Raw genomic sequence first — 26,928 nt, 5'->3', positions numbered from 1 at the left:
TTAGTGCAAGAAGGCACAGAAGGAACAAAAAGCAGAAGAGGGTTTGAGGCTTTTCTGCAGAAAAACTCCAACTCAGTTTTGACTTGAAAGCCTCAAAATTTAATTAGGAGAAGACTCAAAAAGAAACTAAGAAAAGCTCAAAGCAGCTACTGTGGATGTCAACAAAGACATGAAAGGTAAGTTTTGTTCAGCAACGTTCTAGGTATGGATAAGAAAATATTGATGGGAGGTAGGTAGGATTGAACATGTTCTCTACAGTTCTCAAAAGGAGCTTTACCTGAATGCAAAGGGGTCTGGCCTAAATCTGAACAGAGGGGAGGTCTAAGATTTGGTGTAACCTGCTTGTAAAGATAATGTAAAGCTCTATCCCAAGAAGTAAGAGTTAACTGAAAACTCTGAGATAGAAAGTGAAGAGGCAACTAGGAGACAACTGGCTTATATTTGGAGGCTGAAAAAGTGTTTGCTGGTGTTGTTTAGTCCTGTTACTGGATGAAGGATAGGACTGGGCTTGGGGAGAATTGAAAGAGGAGAGGAGGTGTGCAATGGCTGTTTGCTCATGGGCAGTCTGTGTGGGGAAGTTGTTTCAACCCCCTTTGATTCTACTTTGTAAGAACTGAGAGCTGTTGAGTATGGAAGGGAAGGACATCTGGGTTTAACAAGGTATAATGATACTTATTTACATACATATTTAATTCCTGTAGATATCTTCCATAAGTTAATTTGTTTGAATGTAAAACCGACATGGAGAATATAATTTTGGTTACTATGCATGGAATTTAAATGGTCTTCATTTTGACATAAATGCAGAAATGCAGTGGTTACCGCTTTTCTCATCTTCTGCATCATCCATTTAATGCCATTAAATATTTGTGCGTTAGTAGATCAGAAAGTTAACTTCCTCATAGGATTTTGATCAAATTGAATGAAATAGTGTTATTAAATTTTAGTTCACTGAAAGGTTATTTTCCTGAGCATTTCATAACCAAAATGGAACTTTCAGCTATAGAAAATGAATACAAGGCAAATGCTTTGTTATATATCCAGATTTTTTTGTCAGAAATTGAAACTTCAGCTCTTTTGCATTTAATTCTTAATATTCCTAATTACATATAATTTGAAATTTGAGCCAGAACCAGCAAATGGAGAAGAATGTATAAATAAAATTTTATTTCATTTGAAAGATTTTGTAGCTTGTTCATAGTAGATTGCCAAGTGAGTTCTGCAAGTACAAAGTCCAGGATACTTGAGATAATTTGTAGATAAAATGTTCAGTCTTTTTTAAGAGCTTAAGAAAATCCATGTCCCCCAGTCTTTAGGTCCTCTTGTCACTGCTGCTTATAGAAAAGATTGACAAAGTAACTCCTTGTGGTGTAGTACTTAGTTTACAGAACCATTATAAATGCTCTCTAAAACTATTCTTACTAAGTTGGTTTGTGTTTTGAAGTGGCAGAGAGGTCATTGGATGAACTCATTTATTTAACAAAGCATCTCAAGCATGGAATATTTTCCTTTCAGAGAAGATTCATATATTCATAGCTCCTTATGGCTTTCATTCCGGCAATGTGTTTATATAATTGCTAAGACATTGACTTCAGTAATCTGTGGTTTTGCATGTGGTATTTGGTTTGATGGATCACTGCACCTTCCCTTACAAATATCCTTTAGTAATGTTATCTTGCTGGGAGGGGGGAACAGAGTTTCAAGTAAAAGGAAATAAAGTGAGACTGTTTTTATTGAATCTGGAGGAATTAGGATGCTAAGTGTGCACAATAGTAATAGTCTCTCTCAAACATAATACATAGAAGGCTTAAAATTGTGTAAAGGGGACCCCATTTAGGGAAGGTATTGATGTATTTATAATAAAACAAGTATATTGCCAACTGTCAGATTTTTCAGCTAGCATTGCTGATTCATTCATTATTACTATTATGAATTACCGTTTTGCAGACGTAAATCCATGTTTTATGCAGTGAGCAGATGACTTTTGGCACCTAAGTCACTTGATAGCTTTTTTTGCTTGCCTCAAAAGATTTAGTCCTATATTCTGCAGAAAAAATGCAAGTAGTTTGGTAGGAATACGTACTGCTCACATATAGGGCTTTCAGGATTAGTGTCTATTAATGCATTATAGTATTTTCTTCTGTTATAAAGAAAGAGACTTTTTAATCACCAATAAGTAGTAGTTTTTTGTCAGGAACTGGCATCTGTTATTTATAAAGGAGAGATTTAAATCACTGACAGCCAACACTGACTTCTAATTGGTTAATTGTGCAGATTTTTCCAATGTGGTTTGCAGCTCTACAGCAGCACATTGAAGCTAAAAAGTAGTGGCTATGACTCATTGCCCATAGGCTGTGTGCTTGTATGGGAACGCTAGACCCTGTGAAAAAGCTCTTACAGGCTACTTCAGGAATGCGCAGCTGGTGTGCTTCACCCTTCTCATCTTAGAGTTGTCCACATTGGAGACTTGGCTGGAAAGCATCACATCTCCTTCTAGATTTCCTTCGTGTGTAAAGCAGCATGTTGAGGTGTGGTGCATAGCGAAAGGAGATCTTTATTCTAGTGAAGAGTGGGCACACAGTAGGGTACCTGCCAACGCCCAGGTGGTGGGAAGCGATCCAGATCCTCAGTTCAGGCAGCACGAGGGATCTGAGGATGTGAAGTAAAATTCTTGGTGTGTTTTGTTGCTCAAAATATGGTAACCTACCACATTTTCCTACAAATCATCCTTTCATTTGTACTTGATTAACTCTTCATGGTTTTTCTTTTACAAATGAAGAGATTGATGATTACAATTCTATTACTTACACATGTTTAGAATAGCACTATTTGTAATCAAAGACAGTGTTTTGACATGGCTGAGTCTGTTTTTTTTATGCTTACATCCTTCTCTTTTCCATTGTTGTATGCCTGTTGCCCTCTAGACACATTTTGATTTTTTTTTTTTTTTTTTTTTTTAAAAAGCCCTATTTGTTGGGTGGGCATTACTGGAACATGAGCAGCAACAGCAACTCAGTTTTGGCTTTTAGCAGCCTGTTTTCCTTTACCAAGATTTCCACGGTATTTGTAAATGCTTCATAGATATTTTTCTTGTAGTTTTATCGTCACTGCCATAGCTCTCAATAAACATTGTTTGGAAGTATTTTTTTATTGTTCTGTTCCATATTATTTGTAGAATGAAAGTATGCTGTAGTGAAAGCAATATTTTTTTGCAATTTGAAATAAAACATAAAGCTCAATGCAAGTGTCCTGTAAGTAAAATATTTCATTTTGAGAAAAATCACTATATAAATAAAATACACAGCTTAATCATATATATTTTGATTGATGATCTTCCTGAGTGTTCAATAAATCTTCTGCCCAATATTTTGAGTCTTGGTTTCTACTTGTCTCTTGAAGATTATATTTTTTAATGTATAAAAATATTGATATAGATCAATGAATAAGTAATTCATCTAGACAACATGCCTTTGTATTAAAATACAAAATATTGTATTTTAAGATAGTTTATACAACCATGTGTATATGTTTGATAAATATACATAATTACCTATTTTATAATTGTTTATTTCTCTCTCAAGATTAATATGTTCTTTTATTAATCTGCCTTTAAAGTTAATCTGATGCTGATTTTAAAATACTGTTTCTAAGTAAGTCTTGTTCATTGCTTTGTATGTTTCCAAACAGCATTGTATTTCCATTGTGGTTGTTATAAAGTTTGGAAATGGGAAACAATGTATTTTTAATATCTACGTTTTAACATGCGGCTCTTGATTATTTTTTTTTTTTACCCACTGTTTTTACCCCTTTTCTCTTTTCCCTTTCAGGTATGAGAACATTCTGATGGCTCCAGACCCATTACCAATGTATGCCCTGAAACTGTTGGTGGCCCTGACTGAACACAGCCCTGCTTCTGTGAGGTGATTCAACTACACATTCTCTGTTCTGAGTCCCTTCCATTTCAATTTTTATTTTTTTTTTCCCTTAAGGCATTAAGAATAACTTTGATGTCACTATCATACTCTTTTGACTAGCACTTAAGAGATTTAGAAAATCCTTGCAGACTGTTTGTTATAGAACACAATCTTCTGTCTTTTGTGCCAATTTTATATAATCCTGGTTAGTTTAATATGGATTTAGCCAATCAAACACAAAGACAAAATCATAAGAATTTTAACATTAACATTATCATAAAAAACGTGAAGAAAAATAATACCAAAACATTATCAAAACTGGTTTCCAGGTAGGCATGTTTGTACTAGGACACAGGTGACATGTTTGTGAAAGGTTGAGACCGGTCAATTCACTTTAAAGCTGTTCAGAGAGATAAGGAAGGATCTCTGTCTGCATGTGGGTACTCATATATGGGATTCCTCTTCCCAGATTTGCCAGAAAATGAAGTTGTTCTTGCACTCCCCATTGTCTGTTCCTGGTGTCTGATGGTGTTATGGCTAGGAAGTCACTGCATGCCATACTGTCTTGCTTTGACTGATTGAAATGAGCACAAGATAAAAAAATCTAAAGAAGGAAATTTAATTTGTTTTCCCACTGTTTTCATTACAAAAGATGAAAACATCCTCTTTTAGTCTACTTAGTATATTAAAGGACTGTTCATAGTAGCATCATAAAAGATTAAAAATCAACTAGAAATAGAGTGGCTTGAGATTTTAAATGGTTTAAATAAGGTAAATGTACTTAATTTTATTTTTACTGTATAGAAGCTGTTTATGCTACTGCAGGATTTTATGTATTACACAAATAATACAGCTTTCTATTTTTAGAATTAATGTACAGATATTCTCCTACTTTATGAGTTACAAAGAATGTTTCTGTGACTAGAATGCTGGATATTATAGCTGCACTTTGCCTAATGAATTCTCTTTATTTGAGGAATAGATTATATTTGACCTTATGCTGAGTGTAGGTAGATTATGAATGCGTACTCATCCTCGTGGTCGTCTTACAGCAGATAGCAATTCTTTTTCTTAATATTGTTAAACAACAGCTGTGGATATCCATTGAACTATTAATAATTTTAAATACCAGTGTATCTGGTGCTGTTATTTAAGAGTGGGATACTAGATTCCAGATACTAACACATCTGCAATTGTTTTTTCATGTCGTACTGGCCCTCTTCTTTTACTTTCACTGAAATAATTTCTTTGGCTGGATTTCTGAAGGAGCAGAGTTTGTGCAGTTCTCTTGGTCTGTCTTCTTCCTGATTCTTTGACTTCCCAATAGCCTTAACTGGAAGTAGCCGATGCGTCAAAAGTGTGACAGAGGTGAACAATGTATTCATATTTGCACAAACTGCTTGTGAACGAAGCAGGATCCAGATACATGCTACAATGAACACTAGATCACAATTGATTCTGTTTTGGTTTGGCTAATTAATCAGTACATACTAGATCACAATTGATTCTGTTTTGGTTTGATGGCTAATTAATCAGTACACGTGGAGATCAGAATGACTCGAGGCATACGCTTTCTTTTGCCCCTTTCCTTAGGTACATGGAAAGTATGTGATGGGAAGTAAATAAGTAACATTGGACACAAATACAATGGATCACAAAGGGGAAAAGGTGTCAAAAAAGACACCTTTTTGTTGCTGAAGAGAACAAAAAAATCTACTGCTTCAAAAATGCCACAGATCTCGTACCTGTAAAGATAATAAATGGATAGGCCTTGTGCACCACAGCAGATTGTCTTGACTCATTAAAGTAACTCTCTATCATAAAGTCTTTGGAATCATCCAAGAATGATCCAGTTTTCAAACTTCATTTATTCTACTGTTCATACCCATGCGTTATCTATCAAAAGACCATCAAGGCACATTGCAGAGTTGGTGTTAGTAACAGATTGATCCTCTTGTTATCATCACAATGTTCTACATCAGCATTTGCTTACATTTTAGTATGTTCTGAAATGGTTGGCCTGATGTCCGTACCCTTGATTTCAAAAAACAAACAGTTAAAAAAAACCCCAAACTCTGTTCTGAAATGGTTGGCCTGATGTCCGTACCCTTGATTTCAAAAAACAAACAGTTAAAAAACCCCCCATACTCTTTTGAGTTCAGTGTGGTGCTTTTAATAGGTTTGTGAATAGGTAGAATTGTGATTCAGTTCACAAGCACTTGTTGGCATTATGCATAGATTATCTTTGAACCTGCTGAGGTGTCTTTGCCATTATACTAGAGGGCTAGCACTTCAGTGCTTTGATTTCCTGGTGAACAGATTAATGTGGGCTTATATTAATTGCTTTAAATACACTTTGTTCTTCTCATTAGTCATTTTAATTTTCTAGTTTAAGGTTGAAGTGCTGACTTTAAAAAGTAGACCTATTTGCTTCTGAATTACTTCTCTGGTTTTATGTGTTTTGCATTTTCTGTGATGAATGTGAATAAAATAATATGGAGTGGTTCTGATATCAGGTAAGCCTATAAAGCCTAGTCCAGTTGAACTGAACAGTGGAATTACATGTTAGAGGTGTGCAACATTAGTGAGAAAATCAGAATGCAGATGGATTGAGATTATCAGAGGATGGTACAGTTTCATTAGAACTTTGGGCAATATTTATGTAGTTTCTGAACCTGATTCTGATCACACTAGTTTCATGTCTATGAAAACTGAGTTGTAAAATCCCTCGCTTTCTTGTTAGAGAAATAATGCCAATATAAAACAGCAAAGAATTCGTATGATCTTTGCTTTTCCTATTATTTTGTATAATATTTGTATATATGCTGCTTTATTAAATAACATCAGGCAGGAAGACTTACCCAGAAACAGGCTCTTGAAATGTTAAGTTGTGTGTCAGCTAATAACACTGTTGTCAAGTCGCACATCGTTGTAATTCATATCAAAGGCAGTGGTCAAAGTTCACTATTGCAAGTGAGTTCTCATAGTCTAGTCATGTACTGACTGTAATACTAATCACCTTTTTTAATGTAAAACACAGCTCCTAAGTGTTACATTTTATGCAAGTTCCCCTTTAATAAAGAAATTAGCTATTAACCTTATACCTGTAATTTTGTTTCCTCTTTCGTGTTGCTGATCAATTGCTGAATGCCCAAGTTGTTAAAATGCAAGGCTACTATTTGATGGTACTGTTAAGTAAATTATTGAAAAATGTCATATTGTAGGGTTCACAGATTTACTCTTTTAATGTAAAGTGTTAAGCAGAAGGAGAAAAAAACATCCAATCTTGGTTATTTTTACTTTCAATAGTGAACTTTTGCCATTGTGAATATAAGTAGCAAATAAAAAATAAGCAGGTGGTGAGGAAGGGTCAGCCAGTTAGGGTACTACAGGTGGAGTTACAGACTCAACTTTATTCAGTTCTACCACAAATCCCCTCTGCTCAGCGTGAAGCAAGTCAAAACCACCATCCAGTCCATTGACTTGTGTTCAACTGTAGGCGCCCAGAGAACACTACAGGAAGAAAGCAAGCGAGTTGCAATGCTTTCTACAGGCTTTCTCAGCCCCCTGTGAGTTGTTTTTTCAGAAGCTATAGAAGATGATGTGGTGTTCTGTAGATAGTAACTATTGATGAGTAATTTTCATTTCATTTATATGGTTTCGAAAAGATATTTGACAAATAACTTTCAGCATTAATAGTTATTCCACAGCATAATCACCTTCATATGAAGATTTATCATTTTTAGGGGTTTTCAAGCATTTGGAACTTAATCTGATGCCATGAAGTTTTTACAGTGGAAAAGAAGCACACATTAATTCACAAATTTCTGGAATATTATCTCCTTTAGTTGCACCTTTTGCAATCTGAATAATCTTGCCTATTTTTAAGAGCCTTTTGTAGTGGTCCTTATAAACTAAATTTTGAAAGCTCAAGAATACTTTATCAACCAGCTCTCCTTTGTCCATTTGCTGACTGACATCTTCAAAGATCTCTCATGAATTTGACATTTCATCCCGTGATGACTCCTTAATCCTCATGCAGATCATACTCAGAAATGCTACTATTCCCAAATGTTTTCTCAAGGCTCTTAGTTATATGATTCGGTTTTAGGTTGTCTTGCAAGGTGCCGGGGAGTTGGGCTCCGTGATCCTTATGGGTCCCTTCCAACTTTAGGTATTCTATGGGATGAAAAACACAATAGTACGTCAAGCAACTTTTTCTTGCTTCTGGCCTTGTATAGCAAAGCACTCTCATGCCCGGGAGCATTGATGCAGAACTGATTGCACAAATAAGGACTGTGATTAATCTTTTATATCAACCAAGATCTTTGGTTATTATTCTTATTGCTAAGAAATTATAAACATGATCTGTTAAAAGAAAGAATGAGTGTGAGACATACTTCATTCACCAACAAAACCGATGCCCTACCAGTAACCTTGGAACATTCCCAAGACAGCGAAGCATTAATGTTACACCTCAGACTTCCAATACTTTGTTAGTCAGATAATGTTAATGAAAGCTTCTGAACCATATGGGTTTTTTGAAAGGGGATCTGTAAGAGCGTGTGACTAAAAGTTTTTTTCAGAATTGTACTAGATGTTCATCAGTTCAATTTGTGATGATTGGGGAACTTCATCTTTAAGCTGAAATATTTCTTGAGGTATAATATTTCTTAAAATCAGTTCTCAGTGTAAGATATCATAATTCTAATTAAAAGGCTTTCAATTGTGTTCTGATAGTTCAAGATATGAGTAGGTTTATCAAAAGTTACAAAGAATTTCAAGTATGGTCAAGCAACCATGATGTTTTAATTCATCTGACATTGGAAGTTTTATGAAGAAATATGGCTATTTTTATCTATCCCAAGAGTCTAATTGTGTGTATTTTTAAAGTAAGGTTTGTGTTTCTTTTCCACAAACTCTTTCTGATTATTACGTCACTATTAAGTCCTTGTTGCTCTTCATTCTGATAACAGCAACACTTAACAAAATTTTATTGAGAGAGGTGACTTTGTCTAAATTAAAACAGAGATATGCTTTAGTGTCCTCTTCCCTTTTGAAGACTTAGCCCATGGGATACCTTCAAGTAGGTCTTTGAAGAGGGTAAAGTCAGCTCTCCTGAAGTCCAGGGTTGTAGTTCTACTTTTTGCCCCGCTTCTTCCATGCAGGATCCAGAACTCCACCATCTGACGGTCACTGCAGTCAAGGCTACCCCTGGACACATTGGTATAGTCTAGTTTTCCTGAAAATGTTTGGCTTTTTTTTTTTTTTTCAGAGTGAAATAAAACTAATGTTAAAATGTATTAAGGCAGCTTGAATAGAATAATTTTGAGTGTATCTGCAAAGTGTGGTTTAGATTCACCTTAAATTTTTAAAATTGTCCCCAAGTGGAGCTTTTTTTCTCTAGTAAATTCTAATTTCTAGTAACAGTCATGTAGAGCTGAGAATATAGTTTTCATTGTTATGCACAGTGAGAGGAAAAAATCTGTAAAATGATCATGGAAAACTGAATTAATCCAAGTTAGAGTTAGCGTCATTTTATGCCTTTGTAAATCAGTTTCTGTCATTTTCTGCAAGTTCCTATAATATGTAAATCAATGCATAGTTTTCCTATTTTGGTTTCTTAGAGATAAGTGGAATAGGAAAAATTATCGACCATATATCCATATTGAAATATGTCACTGAAAAAAATGAAATAAGCTGTGGTGTCTAGGTATTATCACTGGTAATATTGGACTATTTTTGTGGCCCACGATGGAACCAACTGAATTTATTATATACAGAAAGCTTGGCTCTGTATATATTTTTATTAAAAAAAAAAAAGTAAATATCTAATCTTCAAAAAGCACAAGTTCCCATGAATACCAGGAGTAACGGACGCATTTGTCTGGAGCACAAAAGCCAATTGGGTGGTTTTGATTCTTGCATCTGTGAAGTCAAGCACATGCCAAGGTTGTTTTTTTTTTTTTTTTGTTTGGTTTTTTTTATTCTGATGGTACTGGTCAACTAGAAATAGCCTGACATGTTACTTTACATTATAGATGCTGGCTTTTCACAGATATTCCACTCAGAGAAGTAATTTGTCCTTTCTAGAATGTCATCAACAATGTGTATTGGAACATTGCAGGTTTAAATCTCAAATCTTTGATATAGAAGTGAATGAAGGTATTTCATAATCTTAGCAAGGACAAAAATAGACTATTGAAAAAGGCGTGAATATGTATTTTTAATGTTTTAGAATAAATCAATTCTTTTTCAAAGCTAGGAGGAAGCATCGACTCATAGGTGTCAAGAGACCATGAAGATAACACATAATGGAATTATTAATATAAATTTTTCAAGCAAAATATCCCTCAGGACTTGGTGCTCGAGGGAAAGAAATACAGTTTTTTAAATCAGATGTTTTTGAGGAGTCAAACTTCATGTAATTTCTTTTTAAAAGTGAAACAAAGATTATATACCCTAAAAAGCTGGAAATTGTTGTAATTCCAGTAAAGCAGAAGTTTTATGTTGCCAGAGATTGTGCAGTTGCAGAGGGTGCAACTTTGTCAGAGAGCTTCAAATGTTTTTATTTATGACTGTAACTCTTAGTGCCCCTCAAGCTTTTGGTCATTGAGTTTTCTTTTTTTATCCCGTGTTGTATGTCTGTAATATTTGGGGCTGATAACAGATATACTTCACATCCGAACTTTTAAAAAATTTAATATAATTTTCATGCCCTCTTGCAATTTCTGCTTCACTGACTGGGAATCATGTTGTATTATGATTTTATATTACAAAAAGGGAGACATTTTGTTTTAGGATTGTTGGTTAGGTATTCTATACTGTTGGTGAATGCGCAAGGGTAAAGTTGTAGGAAATAATGGGAAATTGGTGTAACACTGTGTTGTGGTTTAGACATATCAAAAGACAAATATGCCTATAAAAATATGAATTTTTGAAGCTCAAAACTGGACAGGAGTTGAAAATACAGATATTGTATAAATAAATTGAAAATCCTGTTCTCCCTCAGTAAGTTTGCTGAGGCTGCTGGCAAAGTGAGTGGGATTGCACTGTCACCCTTCCAACAAATGTGTGCAACAGACAGTTTTTGATGTTATGTTGGGACTGAAAGTAAACCTCTTTCATTTCACCACATAATTACTGGAAATTATTAACAGTGCAGCTGCTGATACATGATAAAAACAAAACTGCTCTGGATCAGTACATTTAATGCAAATCTTTATATTATCCTTACTAAAAAATACTTTCCTTGAATTTCACATACTTTGACAGCATAAGAAGGTTTGTGGTGGCAAAACTTTGTTTTGTCATTATGATTGCTGCTACAGTAGTTGCTCTTTTGGGGAGTCTGTGGTGTTTAAATAACCTTTTTTACATCCAGTATTGTTATAACCACATCAGCAAAATTCTGCTTTCCAGGCATGGTCTAAACTTTTAATTAAACTAGTAGATTTGGCCCTGGAAAATTAACATGAAATATAGTAACTCTTCCTATCTGCAGTCCTGGGACTCTCTTATGACCTGGCTGTGTCCAAGGTGCCACAACTGTCTATTTAAGGGTTGGTAGATGGCACAGAGGAGAATAGCTTTTAGGTTCTCCTGACTTAAGTAGAGAACTTGTTGGAATTTCCCTTGCATATAGATATTTTTTTCCATCAATTTAAAAAGAACAAAAATTGTCCTTAAATTCAGGTTTCTCAACTTAGAAATAACAAGTGTCTGACTTTATATAACTCTTCATTTTCTCTCAGACTCTATTATGTTTTCTTTTGGGTGTAATTTGTGCCTTTACACATTTCTGTACACAAGACAAATAGAACACATCTGATTGAACAAGGCTGTGACTTCGCTACATTAAACGTTCATATAGGTGCAAACAATTATATTGTTTTGTTATGTTTTGATCAGTTTAGTGGATGAGTTTCACATGTCTCTAAATCTGAATGCCAGTGCTGTACAAGGTAATAAATCTTGTGCTGAGTCCCTTCTACCCTGACTTGATGTAGATTCTATATGGTCATCGTTAATACATTTAGGTGAATGCAAGGATCACAGAAATAGGAAAATAATACAAAATAGGAAATAATTATTTATACTTAGTGCACGTATATGACTTCTAAGTAATTCTCAGTTCTTCATAAATATGGTTGTTAGCATGTCTTTCATTCCTTATTACCGTATTATATTTCCTTTACATAACATGATTTCATTAAATTTAAACGACCAGGGCTCTGATAGGTGACATTAAAAGCACTTCATGTTTTTATGACCCTTGGATGTTTGTTCTAGCCCCCTTTCAACTTTCTCATTAAATTCACAGAAGAGAACGTACTGTTCCTTTTACTTGCTTCAGTTCGCAGTCAAGTGCTTTAGCTTATACTATCCATAAAAATAGTACCTTCTTCTCTTTTCTTACTAGACATGAATAAAAACTCTTAAATGGAAAAATGGAATTTTAGGAACATATGGATCCTCTTTAACAAATAGTTTACCAAATGGAATTAATCTGATTATTGTTGTACCAGAAGCCAGTATTAGGGTATTATACAGTAAAGCTTCAAACATGAAATTAAACGCTTATTTTAGTCAAATACAACTCCTGTTTATGCATGGAGAACTATACAATGTAACTTTGTGTTGTTAACTGACACATTACTTGCAAAACAATTTTGTAGTACGTTGTATGCTGAGTTCCCTGAATAAGAATGCAAATGCAGCTGCTTCATGCTGGGCAAACAGTCATAGTGGGCATCCTCAACACTTCCAGGTGTGCTCGCTGGGGTCTGCATTTATTAAATAGACTTCCTAATACAATATTATCTTATGGCTGTATAATAAGGCTAAACCTACCTATTATATATGGAGCGCTTTGGTAATGTTATAAAGACACAAGGGGAAAATCTTCAAAACACAAAATCTGGTGTTCTCTGTGGTGTTTGGTGCATGGGCATCTAGTGCAGTGTATAATGAAAAGGGAGACTCATTCTTCAAATTAGTGTAATGCAGGAAATACTATGTAATCATATAGTTCATATGTCATTGTAGTGTTTGAGAGAGACACATGCTTTACTAATATATATATATAAATAAAGTGTTTTGGGTTCTAAGACTAGAAAAGACTGCATTGATGAAAAGTATTACAGTTTTTTGAGAATATTCTTCTATCTTCTAAATATATGTATGCTGGTTTGTATCTAATTTTGAAATTCTGGAGGATATAACTAAATTCTTTTGGGTAACCACTCCTTGGTACTGGCAAGGGAAATGGCTGACAAATGTGTTAAATCCAATAAGTTAGTTAATTTAGCATGCTTTAAAAAAACACAGCATATTTATAATTTCACTATGTGTGCTGGGTCTATTAATTCAAATTCTTTAATGGTGCACACTGACGGCTTCATAATATGTATGGTATTATATTTCTGAATTTTGATTAATTTCTGCTATTTAAAAATATTAATTTAATTACTGTTTCACTCCCTTGAATCGCATCAGTGAAGCAGACCTAGAACTAATTTCCAAAGCAGTATAACATTGCTGTTTCTGCTTAATAACTAAAGTGGAGCTCATTTTTGTTGAGAGCTAGTCAAAGGCTGAGGTTCTGGGTCATGGATTTTGGCAACAGCTATTTTATTACTCTGCTCCTTTTGTGAGTTTAGTATGTTAAATAAGAATTCACTTATTCGCTTTTAAAATAAATCTTAAAATATGTTTTTACAGCCTTGTGGAAGAAATCCATCTTTTTCCAGTTATTTTCCAAGTCATCTTGGTAAGAATAATTTTTTATATATCTACACACACACATAAATAGATGAGTATCCAATCTGCCAGATCATGTCAAACTAGTAAATTTCATTAGGCATGTTGATAAAATAATATGTTGATAAAATGAAATTGAATAGCCTGTTAATACAAATACAGCTGCTTACAAAAGAATCTACAGTAAGCAGCCACATAGGCGATTCTCCCCAACTAATCTACCTGGATAAAAACTTTATTTTGTAAGATAATGATTTTTGTTTGTTTTTTGAACAAAAGCCTGAAAAATAGAGTGAATGAGTTTGATCCTTAGTTAGAACTATATATTTTCCCAACCCAAGCAACAAATGCTGAGGAACTTGCATTTTATTTAACAATATCAAACTTGAGTTTGTTCTTGGCATGATAATGTCAGTTCCCAATATTTGCTTTTAGAATTTCTTCCAATATAAAGTATCAAGGATATGTTTGGATATTCACATGCACTTTTGCCTAAGTAGAATCTGCCATGTAGGAAGATCATGAAAACTGTTGATGGCTTTCTGTCTCTGAAATGTTGCTAAACAAATACCTTAATGAAGAAATAAAAACCTGTAGGCTAGTTTGGAAGCTGAGTACTGTGCTGTCCACTAGCCTTCTCATTGCTGAATTCCACACTCTCTTGTTTATGGTTTTGTTCATGAAGTTGTGTCAGGTAAGTGTCTTGTTATGTAAACATGCTCCAATGAATACTAAATAGACATTATAAATAAATATGCATAATTTATGCAGCAAATTTATGGGTTTGTATCTCTCTTGAAATTCAGTCTTCCTGGTGTTAGATGGTGTTCATAAATGTGGTTCTGAATCAACTTTAATTTTTCCTTTCTTAGATTTCAGTATTTTAATCTTTGCTCTTCCTTTGTAGTGATTCATTTCACTGCCTATCATTTTAAATCTCTTTAATACTGAACACTCAGATAAGCCTTATTTTATTAAAGTAACCTCTTTAGTGATGATAGATTTTTCCAGTAGCATACAGAACGCAGGCTTTATGATATTTTGTGTACAAATCTCTTCTTGTGTAAGTATTAACAATAAAAACAACATTTTGCAGAAGTTCATAAATAGTTTTGACCTGGGGTGAGTGCTACTTTTAGGTAGTAACAAAAGAGGAACTTAGTAAAATAGGAAAGTCGAATGTTACATGTTAATCAAATTAATGTTTGAAATGTCAGAATCTTGAAGTTTAACTGCCAATATATACACACGCATATATATGTTAGTAACTATGAATATTTGAATATGGTTATGATCTCTAGAAATATTCCCAGATCTTTAAAAGCTTTTTATAATTTATCTGTAGTCATGGAATTTAAAATGTGTGTATGTGAGGCCATCTAAGTAGGGCGAGTTGGGGTCGGTCATAAATGCTCCCTCCTTAAATCCCCACACACGGTTTGACCTCATGAATTCTAGAAATAGTTTTTTTGGAGAGTGAAAAACAGTTAAGCTCAAAATTGTCTGCATGACAATTGTCTGCATGGTCTGTGAAGGTTTCACAGCTCTCTTAAACCTGTAGAGCTGTCTTTTGGGCTTGTGGTTAGATTTGTGAGGGGAAAAAGCTTTCAGGGAGAAAACCTGCTTTGTTTGGGAAGGACACTTGTAGAGTCTCCAATTGCCATATTTATCCATCAGGCTTTAACAGTACACTGGCTGTAAGCTGTGCTCTTGTTTGGCTCAAGGGATGCAAGACCCTAAAGAGGTTGCCACCTTCCTTGCTGTTCCTGTTTTCCCTACAGGAAAATGAGTTCAGAAAAGGAATGTTAGGTAACTGGGAAGGCTCAGGAACTAAGGCTAATCAGAATAGTCAGTGAGGACTTCATGATGGCTTGCAGGTGGTGGGCAATTCAGAAGAAATAGGGTTTAGTGTGACTGCTTCTCACTGCTCATGGATGTAGAGTTGCACTGCTTCATATACTGCATACTACCCTGTGTTGTGGTCTAAGCAATAACACTGAGATTTGGCAATTCCTTACCCTCTATGGTGTGTCTGGATCTGTTAGATCTCTGAACGCAGCTGGATCATACCAAATGTATCCTTTCGTATCGTTTATGACTGCGATTCTGTAAACATTCTAGTTGCCAAACAGAAGGAGTTGGATCAGTGAAAAAGGCTGTTATTGTCTACCTAAAAAGTTGTTCTAAGAGAATAGCTATTACTTTTATTCTCTGAGCTAGAATTTAGCTACTGATCTGTTAGTAGGTTTTAAGTACGGTGGAATCAATGGTTGGATTTTGTATTTCCTTTTGAATTTTAATTGGAGGGAAAAAAATCAAGCTACAGGAAATGGTTATGGTCAGAGATTCCACTCCTCATGATCCACTTAAAACAACAAAGCCATGCACTTAGAACAGTTTAAAAATCATACTTGTTTTCTGACAAGCTTTTCCTCTGAAAATACTGTAAAAAGGGGAAAAAACATTGGAGAGGAAAAGTAAGAGCTTCATTATTCCTATTTTACTTGGTTTCTGTTTTGTACTGAGAGACTGCAGTCAAATATCATTTGAGGGAAGAGGCAGAGGTGTTTCTCTGTTTAGCAGCCACATATAGAGGACCATGTATCAGAGGTTATTGCAACAGCTGAAGCAGTAGTTTACTTCTGCCTACTAAACTAAGCACCTTATAGTCCAGCATGGTGCACGCTTTGGTTGTCTAGAAGAATGAGGAGCATGCTTCTAACTCTTGCAAGTGCTTGTAGATCATGCTGGATCTAGAGGCTGGATGTGGCCTTGAGCAACCTGCTCTGGTGGGAGGTGTCCCTGCCCAGGGCAGGGGGGTTGGAACTCGATGATCTTTGAGGTCCCTTCCAACCCAAACCATTCTATGATTCTATGCAGGAGACTCTTCTTCCTCTACTTTGTAGAGAGTACAAGTTTATGCTGCCGAACTCATCTGCTGGAAAAAATTAGGGGAATGAATATGGCATATGATACAAGCTCCAGCTCTTAGTGAATAGGCAGTTTGTCCTCTATGCTGTAAGTGAGCCTAGACCTAAAGTCTCTCTTTAGGTTCTGGGCTTGTATGAGAAGATTGATTCTGGTCGTAACTGATAGCTATCGACATTTCACTCCGCTCTGCTGGCATACTCAATCCTTTATTTGGCCTCAGCCCTCTATTGAAAAAACCAACACAGAGATATCTGGGAATGGTTAGGCAACATATATTTTAAAGAACAGAAATTAGTATTTATTTTAATAGCTTTGTGTGTGGTATTCCTGTGTCTGGCTGTGTAGTCAGTGCTGTTATAACAAGTTAAATGCAACAGCTCATTTCGGTGTATTTCATCTGCTCACTACTGCTTTTAGGGAAAAATTGTATTTATAAGGTGTCTGAGATTAGATTCTAAGAGTGATTTTTGTGACTTCTGCAGGACAGGTATTAGTTATAGTTAGGAACCTTAAATTTAGCCATATTAATATCTCTACTTTTTTTTCTGTTTTTGACGTACGTATATTTCCTAAAATCTACTAGATTTAATATCCAAATTGTATGCTGTGGCAATATATGTAAAACTGCTGTGACATATTAGGAGTGTAATCTATGAGGATTTCTGAAAGTGGAAATTCAAAAATCCTATTTTAAAGTGTGGTTTATAAAGCAAAATAATTGCTTGTTTTGAAAGAGATTTAATATCCAATAAGACAGATTAAGGAGAAGGTAGTGAGAAAGCATTAGACTATCTTACAATGTCTTATGTTGGAATGATAAAAAATTATGAGATACATTTTAAAGAAGATAACTGTATTGCAGATGTAAAAATTAATATGAGTAGAGGGACACTTTAACAAAGAGAATGGTCTAAATCTTTTCCAAACTGACAAAATTTTTACCGGTGTCTTGAAGTCTTGTTTCAACTTTCAGTAAGATATTATATTTATTCTCTTTTTAATGCTACATCCAATGAATAGGAGCATTTCTAAAGACTGAAGAAGACATTGTTAAAGGCAGTAAGGTACAGTAAGTTAATTTCCAGTTCTCAACGAATAAAATATGTCTCCTCTGGTAGAAATGTTGGGTTTTTCATTATTCTGTTAACTTGCTTGAACACTTTAAGGATGAGATACCTGAGACTACTTATCTCTTTTAAATTGCTGACTTGAAAATAGTGTATGCTTAGAAGGGATAAACCTGCATATTAGTAAGCTCGCTCTTGGAAATAAATATGTGTAAGTATCACTCTCTTGAGAATTTTTTAGCAGGAAGCATAGTCTTACTAAAAAGAAATTTTTTCAGAAACAAATTTTATTTTTTGTCAGTAATCTTGCAGTCAGGAGTTTCTGGGGAAGTGTTTATACATCTATACATCTGTAAATGTTTGATTAGTGTTGAATCAGACACACATTAGGTTGTTAATATGTTATGGTCAATTGTTCTCTGGAACTATTAACACTGGTACACAGAATGAGCTCTTAATAGTTTTGTTTTATTGATGTGTAATTATCATCTTAACTGAGGACAATGAAACTACTATAAGCCAAAACGTGTGGTATAAAAGGCATTTCTGATTGTGGTTAACAGTGAGAACCCTGGTATATTATTTGTTTTCCCAGATATTGTTAGATGATGTGCATTGGTTTTCCATATGGATAAAGCAATCATAGAGTCATAAGGATTTTGTAGAATTCTGGTTTTTCATAGAATTGTAAGGGAACCGTAAAAATCATCAAGTCCAACTCCCTGTTCCTTGCAGGTCTACCTAAAACTAAATCATGTGACTAAGAGTGTTGTCCAGACCCTCCACCAGGCTTGGTGCCATGAGCACTTCCCTGGGAAGCCTGTTCCAGTGATAGACCACACTCTTGGTGAAGAACCATTCCCTAGTGTCCAATCTGAACTTCCTGTGATGCAGCTTCATTCCGTTTCCTTGTGTCCTATTACTGGTCACCAGAGAGAAGAGATCAGCACCTCCCCTTCTGCTGCCTCCCTTGAGAAAGTCATAGGCTCCAGTGAGGTCACCCCTCAGCGTTCTCCAAGCTGAAAAAATCAAGTAACCTCAGCAGCTCCTTGTAAGTCTTGCCCTTGAGACCTTTCACCATCTTGGTTGCCCTCCTCTGACACACTGTGATAGTGTGATATCCTTCTGCTGAGCTGCCCAAAATTGCACATAGTAATCAAGGTCAAGCTGTACCAATGCAGTGTAGAGTGGGACAAGGACCTCCTTTGACCAGCTACCTGTGCTGTTCTTGATGCATCTCAGGAACGTGGTCAGCCCTTTTGGCTGCCAGGGCACGCTGTTGACTCATGTTCAACTTGCCATCAACCCAAACCAAAGTGGGGCTGCTCTCTAGCCTCTTGTCCCCTAGTGAAAAGGTCAGTGAATTTTCAACTCAGCCTCTGAGTTGAAGTGTACTACTTCTTTTGTATTCTTTTTATTAATATTGTGAGCTTTGGATAATGAAGTAAATACTGTATAATTAAAACTTTTGTATCTACAAGTTTGAGAACTTTTTCTAAAAAGTTCCTCTTAACAGCTACTAGCTTTAAACACAGCCAGAATGATTTACTTTCCCTCCATAACCTTGAGAAAGTTATTGTTGTTAGGGGCTTTGTGTTCATTTTAGGAGTGGTATTAGTAGCTGATTTTCAGATGTTCTTGTAGAATTGCTTGGGTCGAATAGTTTTGAATGGTTTTAATTCAACTTTCAAATACTGAGATGTCATAATGGTGGTAGTTAAACATGTATTTGTTACAAATGAGAAAATTTGAGAACAGGGTTTCAGGTATTTTCATTTACCTGAAGGACATGATATGTGGGATGAAGAATGGGCTTGTTGGCAGAGTAATGAGAGAATTGAGTGTGCTGCTTCCTATTCCTGCTGATGATCCATATTTCTTCTTGACCCAGGGCAAATTGCATAAGCCGCCTTTTTGAGATGTGTTTAGTGCAATTCTACCCTTTGTGTGTCCAGTGAACAGATTTACTCTTACAAAACTACCAGAAATTGATGCTCATCATTCTGAAACTAGGCTTGTTTAAGATCCCAGCTGGATTTTCTTCAAGCATAATTCTTTAATGAATTTTTCTTATGGTGAGGTAACGTCTAAACTATAAATGTGCATCACAGGAATGTAGGGATGATAAATTCATTAGGATTTAGAAGGTATTCAGACTTTGTTATGAGAAACACTGTATAAATTCTACATAAATGTGAGCAGCCTCTTTTATGGCTGTATGTCTGTGTAGATCTATCACCAGTAGGATTGCTGGTGGAAAAAGAAAAATATATGAGGGGAAGCAGAGCCATCCTTTAAATCATTTTAAGATTATAAATGGATATTGTGCATAATAAAATGGCTTTTAAAAAGGAAAAAATATTGCTAAAGCATATCCTTCTATCGCTCTTTTTCTTCTCTGCAAAATTATTTTGAACCAGTGCTCCCGTAAGGGAAGGGAATAAAGTTATTTACAAAATCACCTGAAGCTCCGCTTCAGAGAGAAAAATTGAGTCCACATCATTTGTGACAGCATTATGTTCTTTTATAGGAAGGGAGTTCAGCTATTTGCATCTTAAAGGAATTGCTTTCTATTGCAAGACACTAATATTTTACTGTGTATGCTACATAACTATTTTTTTATTTCGTATTCAGTGATAAGGGACATAAGAAAACTCAGGTATAAACAATATTCTTATGTGTTTCATGGTAGGTTTTTTTTTTATATCCTGTCCCAGAAGTCAAAAATTTTACAGATAATAAACATGAGTCTAAAAGACTTTAGTAAGGTTTTTAAAGCTAGCTACAATGTACTGGAAAAGGAAATCAGCAACAAGTAGTGAAGTGTGTAGGTCTGCTTTGCAAAAGTAGGGACGGTGATTACTGCTGATGCTAGAAAGCATTTTTAAGTTTTATGATGTTATGATTGATTTCCATCTCTTTGATCTCACTGTTCGTGTTTTATTTTAGTGGTTTTCAATAAGCAAGCAAGGATACTGTTTTCGTGGGTTTTTTGTTTTTTTTGTAAAATGTTTCTAAAGAAGTCCAAAGTGGATGGTTGTTTTCTGTGTTATGGTACATAATGTCTTGTAAGTTGTCTTTTGAAAGGAAATATTTTTACAACGCATTTCAAAGAAAAGTTGTTGCAGAGTAGCAATCACTGTTGTGCTTTGCACGGGCAGACTCTGTCTTTATCATCTTGTTGCTTTGACTGTCCCAAGAATATTTGAGTGTTGCTTCAAAGTGACTTACAGCCCAGCTGAGGCCCCTGTTCTTTCTGCTTCTTCTGTTGGTTGGGACAGACAGACCAGTATTACAGGGATACCTGATGATGATACAGTTTAAACTCTCTTCAAAGCAATTAGCAAATAACTATAACCATAATATTTGTCCAGTGCTATAGTATGGAATACAGAACTCCCATGATCCCTTCAGGGATTGTTTTGGGATCCAACACAACAGTTGTCCAAAAGTCTCCAGCTCTGCAAAGAGTGGAGCATCTGCTTATTACTGTGTGCTGGCCCTTGGCTTTTGCTCAAAATCCACAAGGTTCCTACTGTATCTAGAGGATTGCCTGTTGTCCTTTGGACCTTGCCGGACTCTGGTAGTTGGCTCTTCTCTCAATCCTCTCCAATTACAAAGGCTGTAATAGTGCTTATTCTGAGTAACTTTTAAAAGTTAGTTTTTCTTAAAAGGTTAAATTGGTTGGGAATACCTAGTTTGTTCTAATACTGTGTTCAGGGAAGAATTTTAAATATAGTATTAAAGACTAATAGTGTTTACCCTGAAACTTTGACATCTTGCAACAAGCCCAGTGAATATACACTGTCATGGGAGCACATGGCAGATACACAAAGGCTGAGAGAACATGTTTCATACAACCCTTGTGAAGAAGGCTTGGGGGGATCTGATTCCTGCCTTGTAGCTACCTCATGGGACAATAGAGAAAAGATGAAGCCTGACTTGTCTCGACAGCGCACAATGGAAGGCCAAGAGGCTGAATGCAAGAAGTTGGAAGATGGGAAATTCCAGCTTGATATAGGATTAAACTTTCTGTTGTGGGGAGAGTGGTTGAACACTGGAACAGGAGCCCAGAGAGGCTGTAGGATCTCCATCCTTGGAGATGCTTAAAACTAAGCTGGATGCGGCCCTGAGTCAGCCTGTTTGACAGGGACTGCTTTGAGCAGGGTATTAGACTAGAGAGCTCCAAAGGTACATATAAAACCAATTTCTGTGATTTCGTTGGCCTAATCCAGTCCATCTTCCTAAAAACCAGCCAAACAACCAGAACTACCCCACAAGTTATCTCCTAGCATGGCGGGCACTGTTCACTATGCCCTACCTGTAGATAGATATGTTAGCTCTTCTAGATTGGGATCCAAGTCAGTAGTCTTCCAGGTGAGTTTGGGTTTCTGAGTTCTTCATCTCCTCCTTGCTTCCTAATTCCTTGTATGCTTTGACCTTTAAGTAAGCAGGGTGGGTGGACTGCAGTGGCAATGCTTATTCAGCTGGCTTGGCTCCGCTCCTGTTTCTCCCTTATCTGAGCCAGCAACTTTTTACACTGCAGGAGGGTGCTCTTTTATGAACCAAATCCAAGACAGACTGTAGGTCAGGGTTGGATGGATGAATGTATAAAGTCAGTGTGTGTTTCTGCCAGCTTGTTTTGTCTGGCAATACTCTTGGACATTATACAAGGTACCTTAAATATGAGTCTTGTGGTTTTTGAACAGTGTTCTGAACAATTTTTTTAATTAAGTGGTATATATACGAGACATTTGTGATTGGGTAATTTGAATATTGCTGTGGAGAATTTGGGGCAGCTAAAGTTGATGCTATTAGATTTTTCTTAGAAAACTGGAAGATTTTCCTCTAAAACTAAATGGAAAACAAGTGTACTTAGATGTTAACTAACACCTTTAATTTTAACTGTCACCTTTGAACAGCTGAGATTTGTAGAATATTTGAAGTGTGTGTTGAGAAATAATTCTTCTCATAAACACTATAAAAATTTTCTGTTTTGAAAGGAGAAAATTAAGTACTCATTAATAAGTTCTCTGTTGTAGCTTAAACTACGTTGTGAAGTATTTTCATTGGTTTTTTGTCTGCAATTCAGATATCATCTAAAAAAATCTGCTGTTTTCTCACATTAAGTAAGGATGGCTTGAATCCTTGTGTAGTTCAGAGGACTTTAAAAAAAATAATACAGAAAGACATGAATTTTCGCCCTGAAAGGGAAATGCTATTTCTTTTGTCATTTTATATTGATACATAGCTTTAAAGCACAGTCTCCAGTGATTCGTTTTGTAGTGTGTTCTTCTGCGTAGCCCATTCCATCAGGAGTAATTCTGTTAGCGTTCCCCCAGGTTAGTCTGAGTGAGAGGAGTTTATGACCTTTTTCTGTGGTCACTGAACATCGTACCAGGAATTTCATGTGAGTCATCAGATCAGTCCGTCGTCTTGGGAACTTACAGCGGAGGGTGTTGAGCTTGTGTTCCTTACTGATGGATGTCACCAGCAGCAGGAGTGAGGGAGCAAGACTGTCACCACAGACTGCCCTAACACTTGGGTAGGCCCACAATTGGTGCTCGGCTTTTCTCCCCTCAGTTTTTCTGCAAAAATGAAGTGTTTTAAGATCTTATCAAGTTCACAGTGCAGAGTTTCTGGCCCAAGTTCCCCCCCCCCCCCAACAGTTTTGGGTTGTTTTTTTTTTTTTTTCTCGGTAGTCATAAGGCTGTATGACATTTGCATATTCTTTCATCACACTTGTTTTGAGCCTTTTTTGATAGAAGTTTCATATAACCTTCAGAATCTTGTGAGAATCCATGTAATTAAAATCCTCACAAGTTTTTTTGACACTTAGTTCCACTCACTTTTGGTTTAATTTGCACTCCTTTTCAAAGCAACCAGGAAACCTGTATGTGTTCTAAGTATTGCACAACGTGTCTGCTGTCAACAGTCCTGACTCCACATACGCAGCCAGGCAAGATGTGTTGCCATTATCACTTAGGAATGACGTATTGTGGTGAGATAAAAAACACAGTCTAATAAAAACATCTGCTTAATCCTTAGTCCTGGTCAGAATAGCAAAGCAAATATTATAAATTGTAAAAGGAATGGTAACGGTAAGTGGAAAAACATTGTGCCACATTAATCCATGTGTGGATTTTGGGTTTCCCAAAATTTTGGACTATAGTAGAACTGCAAAAAGTGAAAAAAAAAGATACGCATATGATCAAAGGTCTGGAATGGCCACTGTAGAAGAGATTACTCTTCTGTATGCTTTAATCTGGAAGGTGATGATTAAGGGGGAAGTATGATAGCACACAGTCAGGAGCGGCTCGTATGAGGTGAATAGGAAACAGTATTGGTTTTCACTGTATCTTCTAATGTAAGAACTGTGTTAAAAGAACTGAAGGAAATTTGCAGTTGGGATCTTAAAAACTGACAAAAGGTGATACTGCTTCCTGTAGGGTTAAGTTCAGCTCTGCCGTAGGGTCCTGGGTTTACTTGAATTAAAAAAAAAAAGAGACTGGACAAGTTAATGGAAGAAAAATCCATGGAGAACTATTATGTTCAAAAGATCTGCTTCTGGCTTAAAGTCCTTGGGATGTGAATTCGTAGAGCCTGGGAAAAATGTTTGGTATACCTGACTGTTGAGGAGTGTTGTAGATAGATTGTTGGGATAGGTAGACTTTTAGTTTGAACTGAGTCAGGCTCTGCTTCGCATACTGAAAATACTTTCTGTATTGTAGGCTTTTAGCTATCACTTGTAGAAGTTTGTCTTACTGCTCCTACTTTTGTGTGACAAAACCAGCTTATTTATAATCACTTAAACAGATTGACTTGTTTTCTGAAGCAACAGTTATTCCTTTGAGAAATTAGCAAGTTAAAAGTACGCAGTATTAGCTTTGAGTTACGAGGTTAATTTTCAGTCTGTGCTGTTTATTTGGTTGGATGCAAATATGTTTGTATTAATGAGTACACGATTTAAAAATAAACAGTAGCTATGAAAATTAAGAAACAAATTTGGGCATAAACTTCTTATTTAAGCTCTTTCTTTCAGTTTTACGAATTGCAAAAGTTATAGTATTTAATATCAAGCTCTGTTTTATTTTCTGTGTTTTGAAAGGAGAAAATTAAGTACTCATTAATAAGTTCTCTGTTGTAGCTTAAACTACGTTGTGAAGTATTTTCATTGGTTTTTTGTCTGCAATTCAGATATCATCTAAAAAATCTGCTGTTTTCTCACATTAAGTAAGGATGGCTTGAATCCTTGTGTAGTTCAGAGGACTTTAAAAAAAATAATACAGAAAGACATGAATTTTCGCCCTGAAAGGGAAATGCTATTTCTTTTGTCATTTTATATTGATACATAGCTTTAAAGCACAGTCTCCAGTGATTCGTTTTGTAGTGTGTTCTTCTGCGTAGCCCATTCCATCAGGAGTAATTCTGTTAGCGTTCCCCCAGGTTAGTCTGAGTGAGAGGAGTTTATGACCTTTTTCTGTGGTCACTGAACATCGTACCAGGAATTTCATGTGAGTCATCAGATCAGTCCGTCGTCTTGGGAACTTACAGCGGAGGGTGTTGAGCTTGTGTTCCTTACTGATGGATGTCACCAGCAGCAGGAGTGAGAGAGCAAGACTGTCACCACAGACTGCCCTAACACTTGGGTAGGCCCACAATTGGTGCTCGGCTTTTCTCCCCTCAGTTTTTCTGCAAAAATGAAGTGTTTTAAGATCTTATCAAGTTCACAGTGCAGAGTTTCTGGCCCAAGTTCCCCCCCCCCCCCAACAGTTTTGGGTTGGTTTTTTTTTTTTTTCTCGGTAGTCATAAGGCTGTATGACATTTGCATATTCTTTCATCACACTTGTTTTGAGCCTTTTTTGATAGAAGTTTCATATAACCTTCAGAATCTTGTGAGAATCCATGTAATTAAAATCCTCACAAGTTTTTTTGACACTTAGTTCCACTCACTTTTGGTTTAATTTGCACTCCTTTTCAAAGCAACCAGGAAACCTGTATGTGTTCTAAGTATTGCACAACGTGTCTGCTGTCAACAGTCCTGACTCCACATACGCAGCCAGGCAAGATGTGTTGCCATTATCACTTAGGAATGACGTATTGTGGTGAGATAAAAAACACAGTCTAATAAAAACATCTGCTTAATCCTTAGTCCTGGTCAGAATAGCAAAGCAAATATTATAAATTGTAAAAGGAATGGTAACGGTAAGTGGAAAAACATTGTGCCACATTAATCCATGTGTGGATTTTGGGTTTCCCAAAATTTTGGACTATAGTAGAACTGCAAAAAGTGAAAAAAAAAGATACGCATATGATCAAAGGTCTGGAATGGCCACTGTAGAAGAGATTACTCTTCTGTATGCTTTAATCTGGAAGGTGATGATTGAGGGGGAAGTATGATAGCACACAGTCAGGAGCGGCTCGTATGAGGTGAATAGGAAACAGTATTGGTTTTCACTGTATCTTCTAATGTAAGAACTGTGTTAAAAGAACTGAAGGAAATTTGCAGTTGGGATCTTAAAAACTGACAAAAGGTGATGCTGCTTCTTGCAGGGTTAAGTTCAGCTCTGCCATAGGGTCCTGGGTTTACTTGAATTAAAATAAAGAAAAGAGACTCGACAAGTTAATGGAAGAAAAATCCATGGAGAACTATTATGTTCAAAAGATCTGCTTCTGGCTCAAAGTTCTTGGGATGTGAATTCGTAGAGGCTGGGAAAAATGTTTGGTGTACCTGACTGTTGAGGAGTGTTGTAGATAGATTGTTGGGATAGGTAGACTTTTAGTTTGAACTGAGTCAGGCTCTGCTTCGCATACTGAAAATACTTTCTGTATTGTAGGCTTTTAGCTATCACTTGTAGAAGTTTGTCTTACTGCTCCTACTTTTGTGTGACAAAACCAGCTTATTTATAATCACTTAAACAGATTGACTTGTTTTCTGAAGCAACAGTTATTCCTTTGAGAAATTAGCAAGTTAAAAGTACGCAGTATTAGCTTTGAGTTACGAGGTTAATTTTCAGTCTGTGCTGTTTATTTGGTTGGATGCAAATATGTTTGTATTAATGAGTACACGATTTAAAAATAAACAGTAGCTATGAAAATTAAGAAACAAATTTGGGCATAAACTTCTTATTTAAGCTCTTTCTTTCAGTTTTACGAATTGCAAAAGTTATAGTATTTAATATCAAGCTCTGTTTTAGTCCTTTAACTCCAGAAGAATTTCCTTGTGTGTGTAGGCGTCGGTATCTCTAATTGTA

General features: G+C 35.9%; 1 protein-coding gene across 1 annotated transcript in view; it reads left to right on the top strand.

Moving 5' to 3' along the window:
* Positions 1–26,928, top strand: part of ULK4 (unc-51 like kinase 4) — a 228,272-nt gene that overhangs the window by 84,589 nt on the left and 116,755 nt on the right. Inside the window, exons 31-32 of the mRNA XM_014958034.1 lie at positions 3,828–3,920; positions 13,638–13,686. Of these exons, the coding sequence (XP_014813520.1) occupies positions 3,828–3,920; positions 13,638–13,686 (142 nt within the window). The remainder of the gene's footprint in view (positions 1–3,827; positions 3,921–13,637; positions 13,687–26,928) is intronic.

Source organism: Calidris pugnax, unplaced genomic scaffold (assembly GCF_001431845.1).
Source record: "Calidris pugnax isolate Ruff unplaced genomic scaffold, ASM143184v1 scaffold364, whole genome shotgun sequence".
In the NCBI taxonomy this organism is placed as follows: Eukaryota; Metazoa; Chordata; class Aves; order Charadriiformes; family Scolopacidae; genus Calidris; species Calidris pugnax.
Note: the sequence above shows the minus strand (reverse complement) of the source record. Positions and strands in the feature narration are given on the sequence as shown.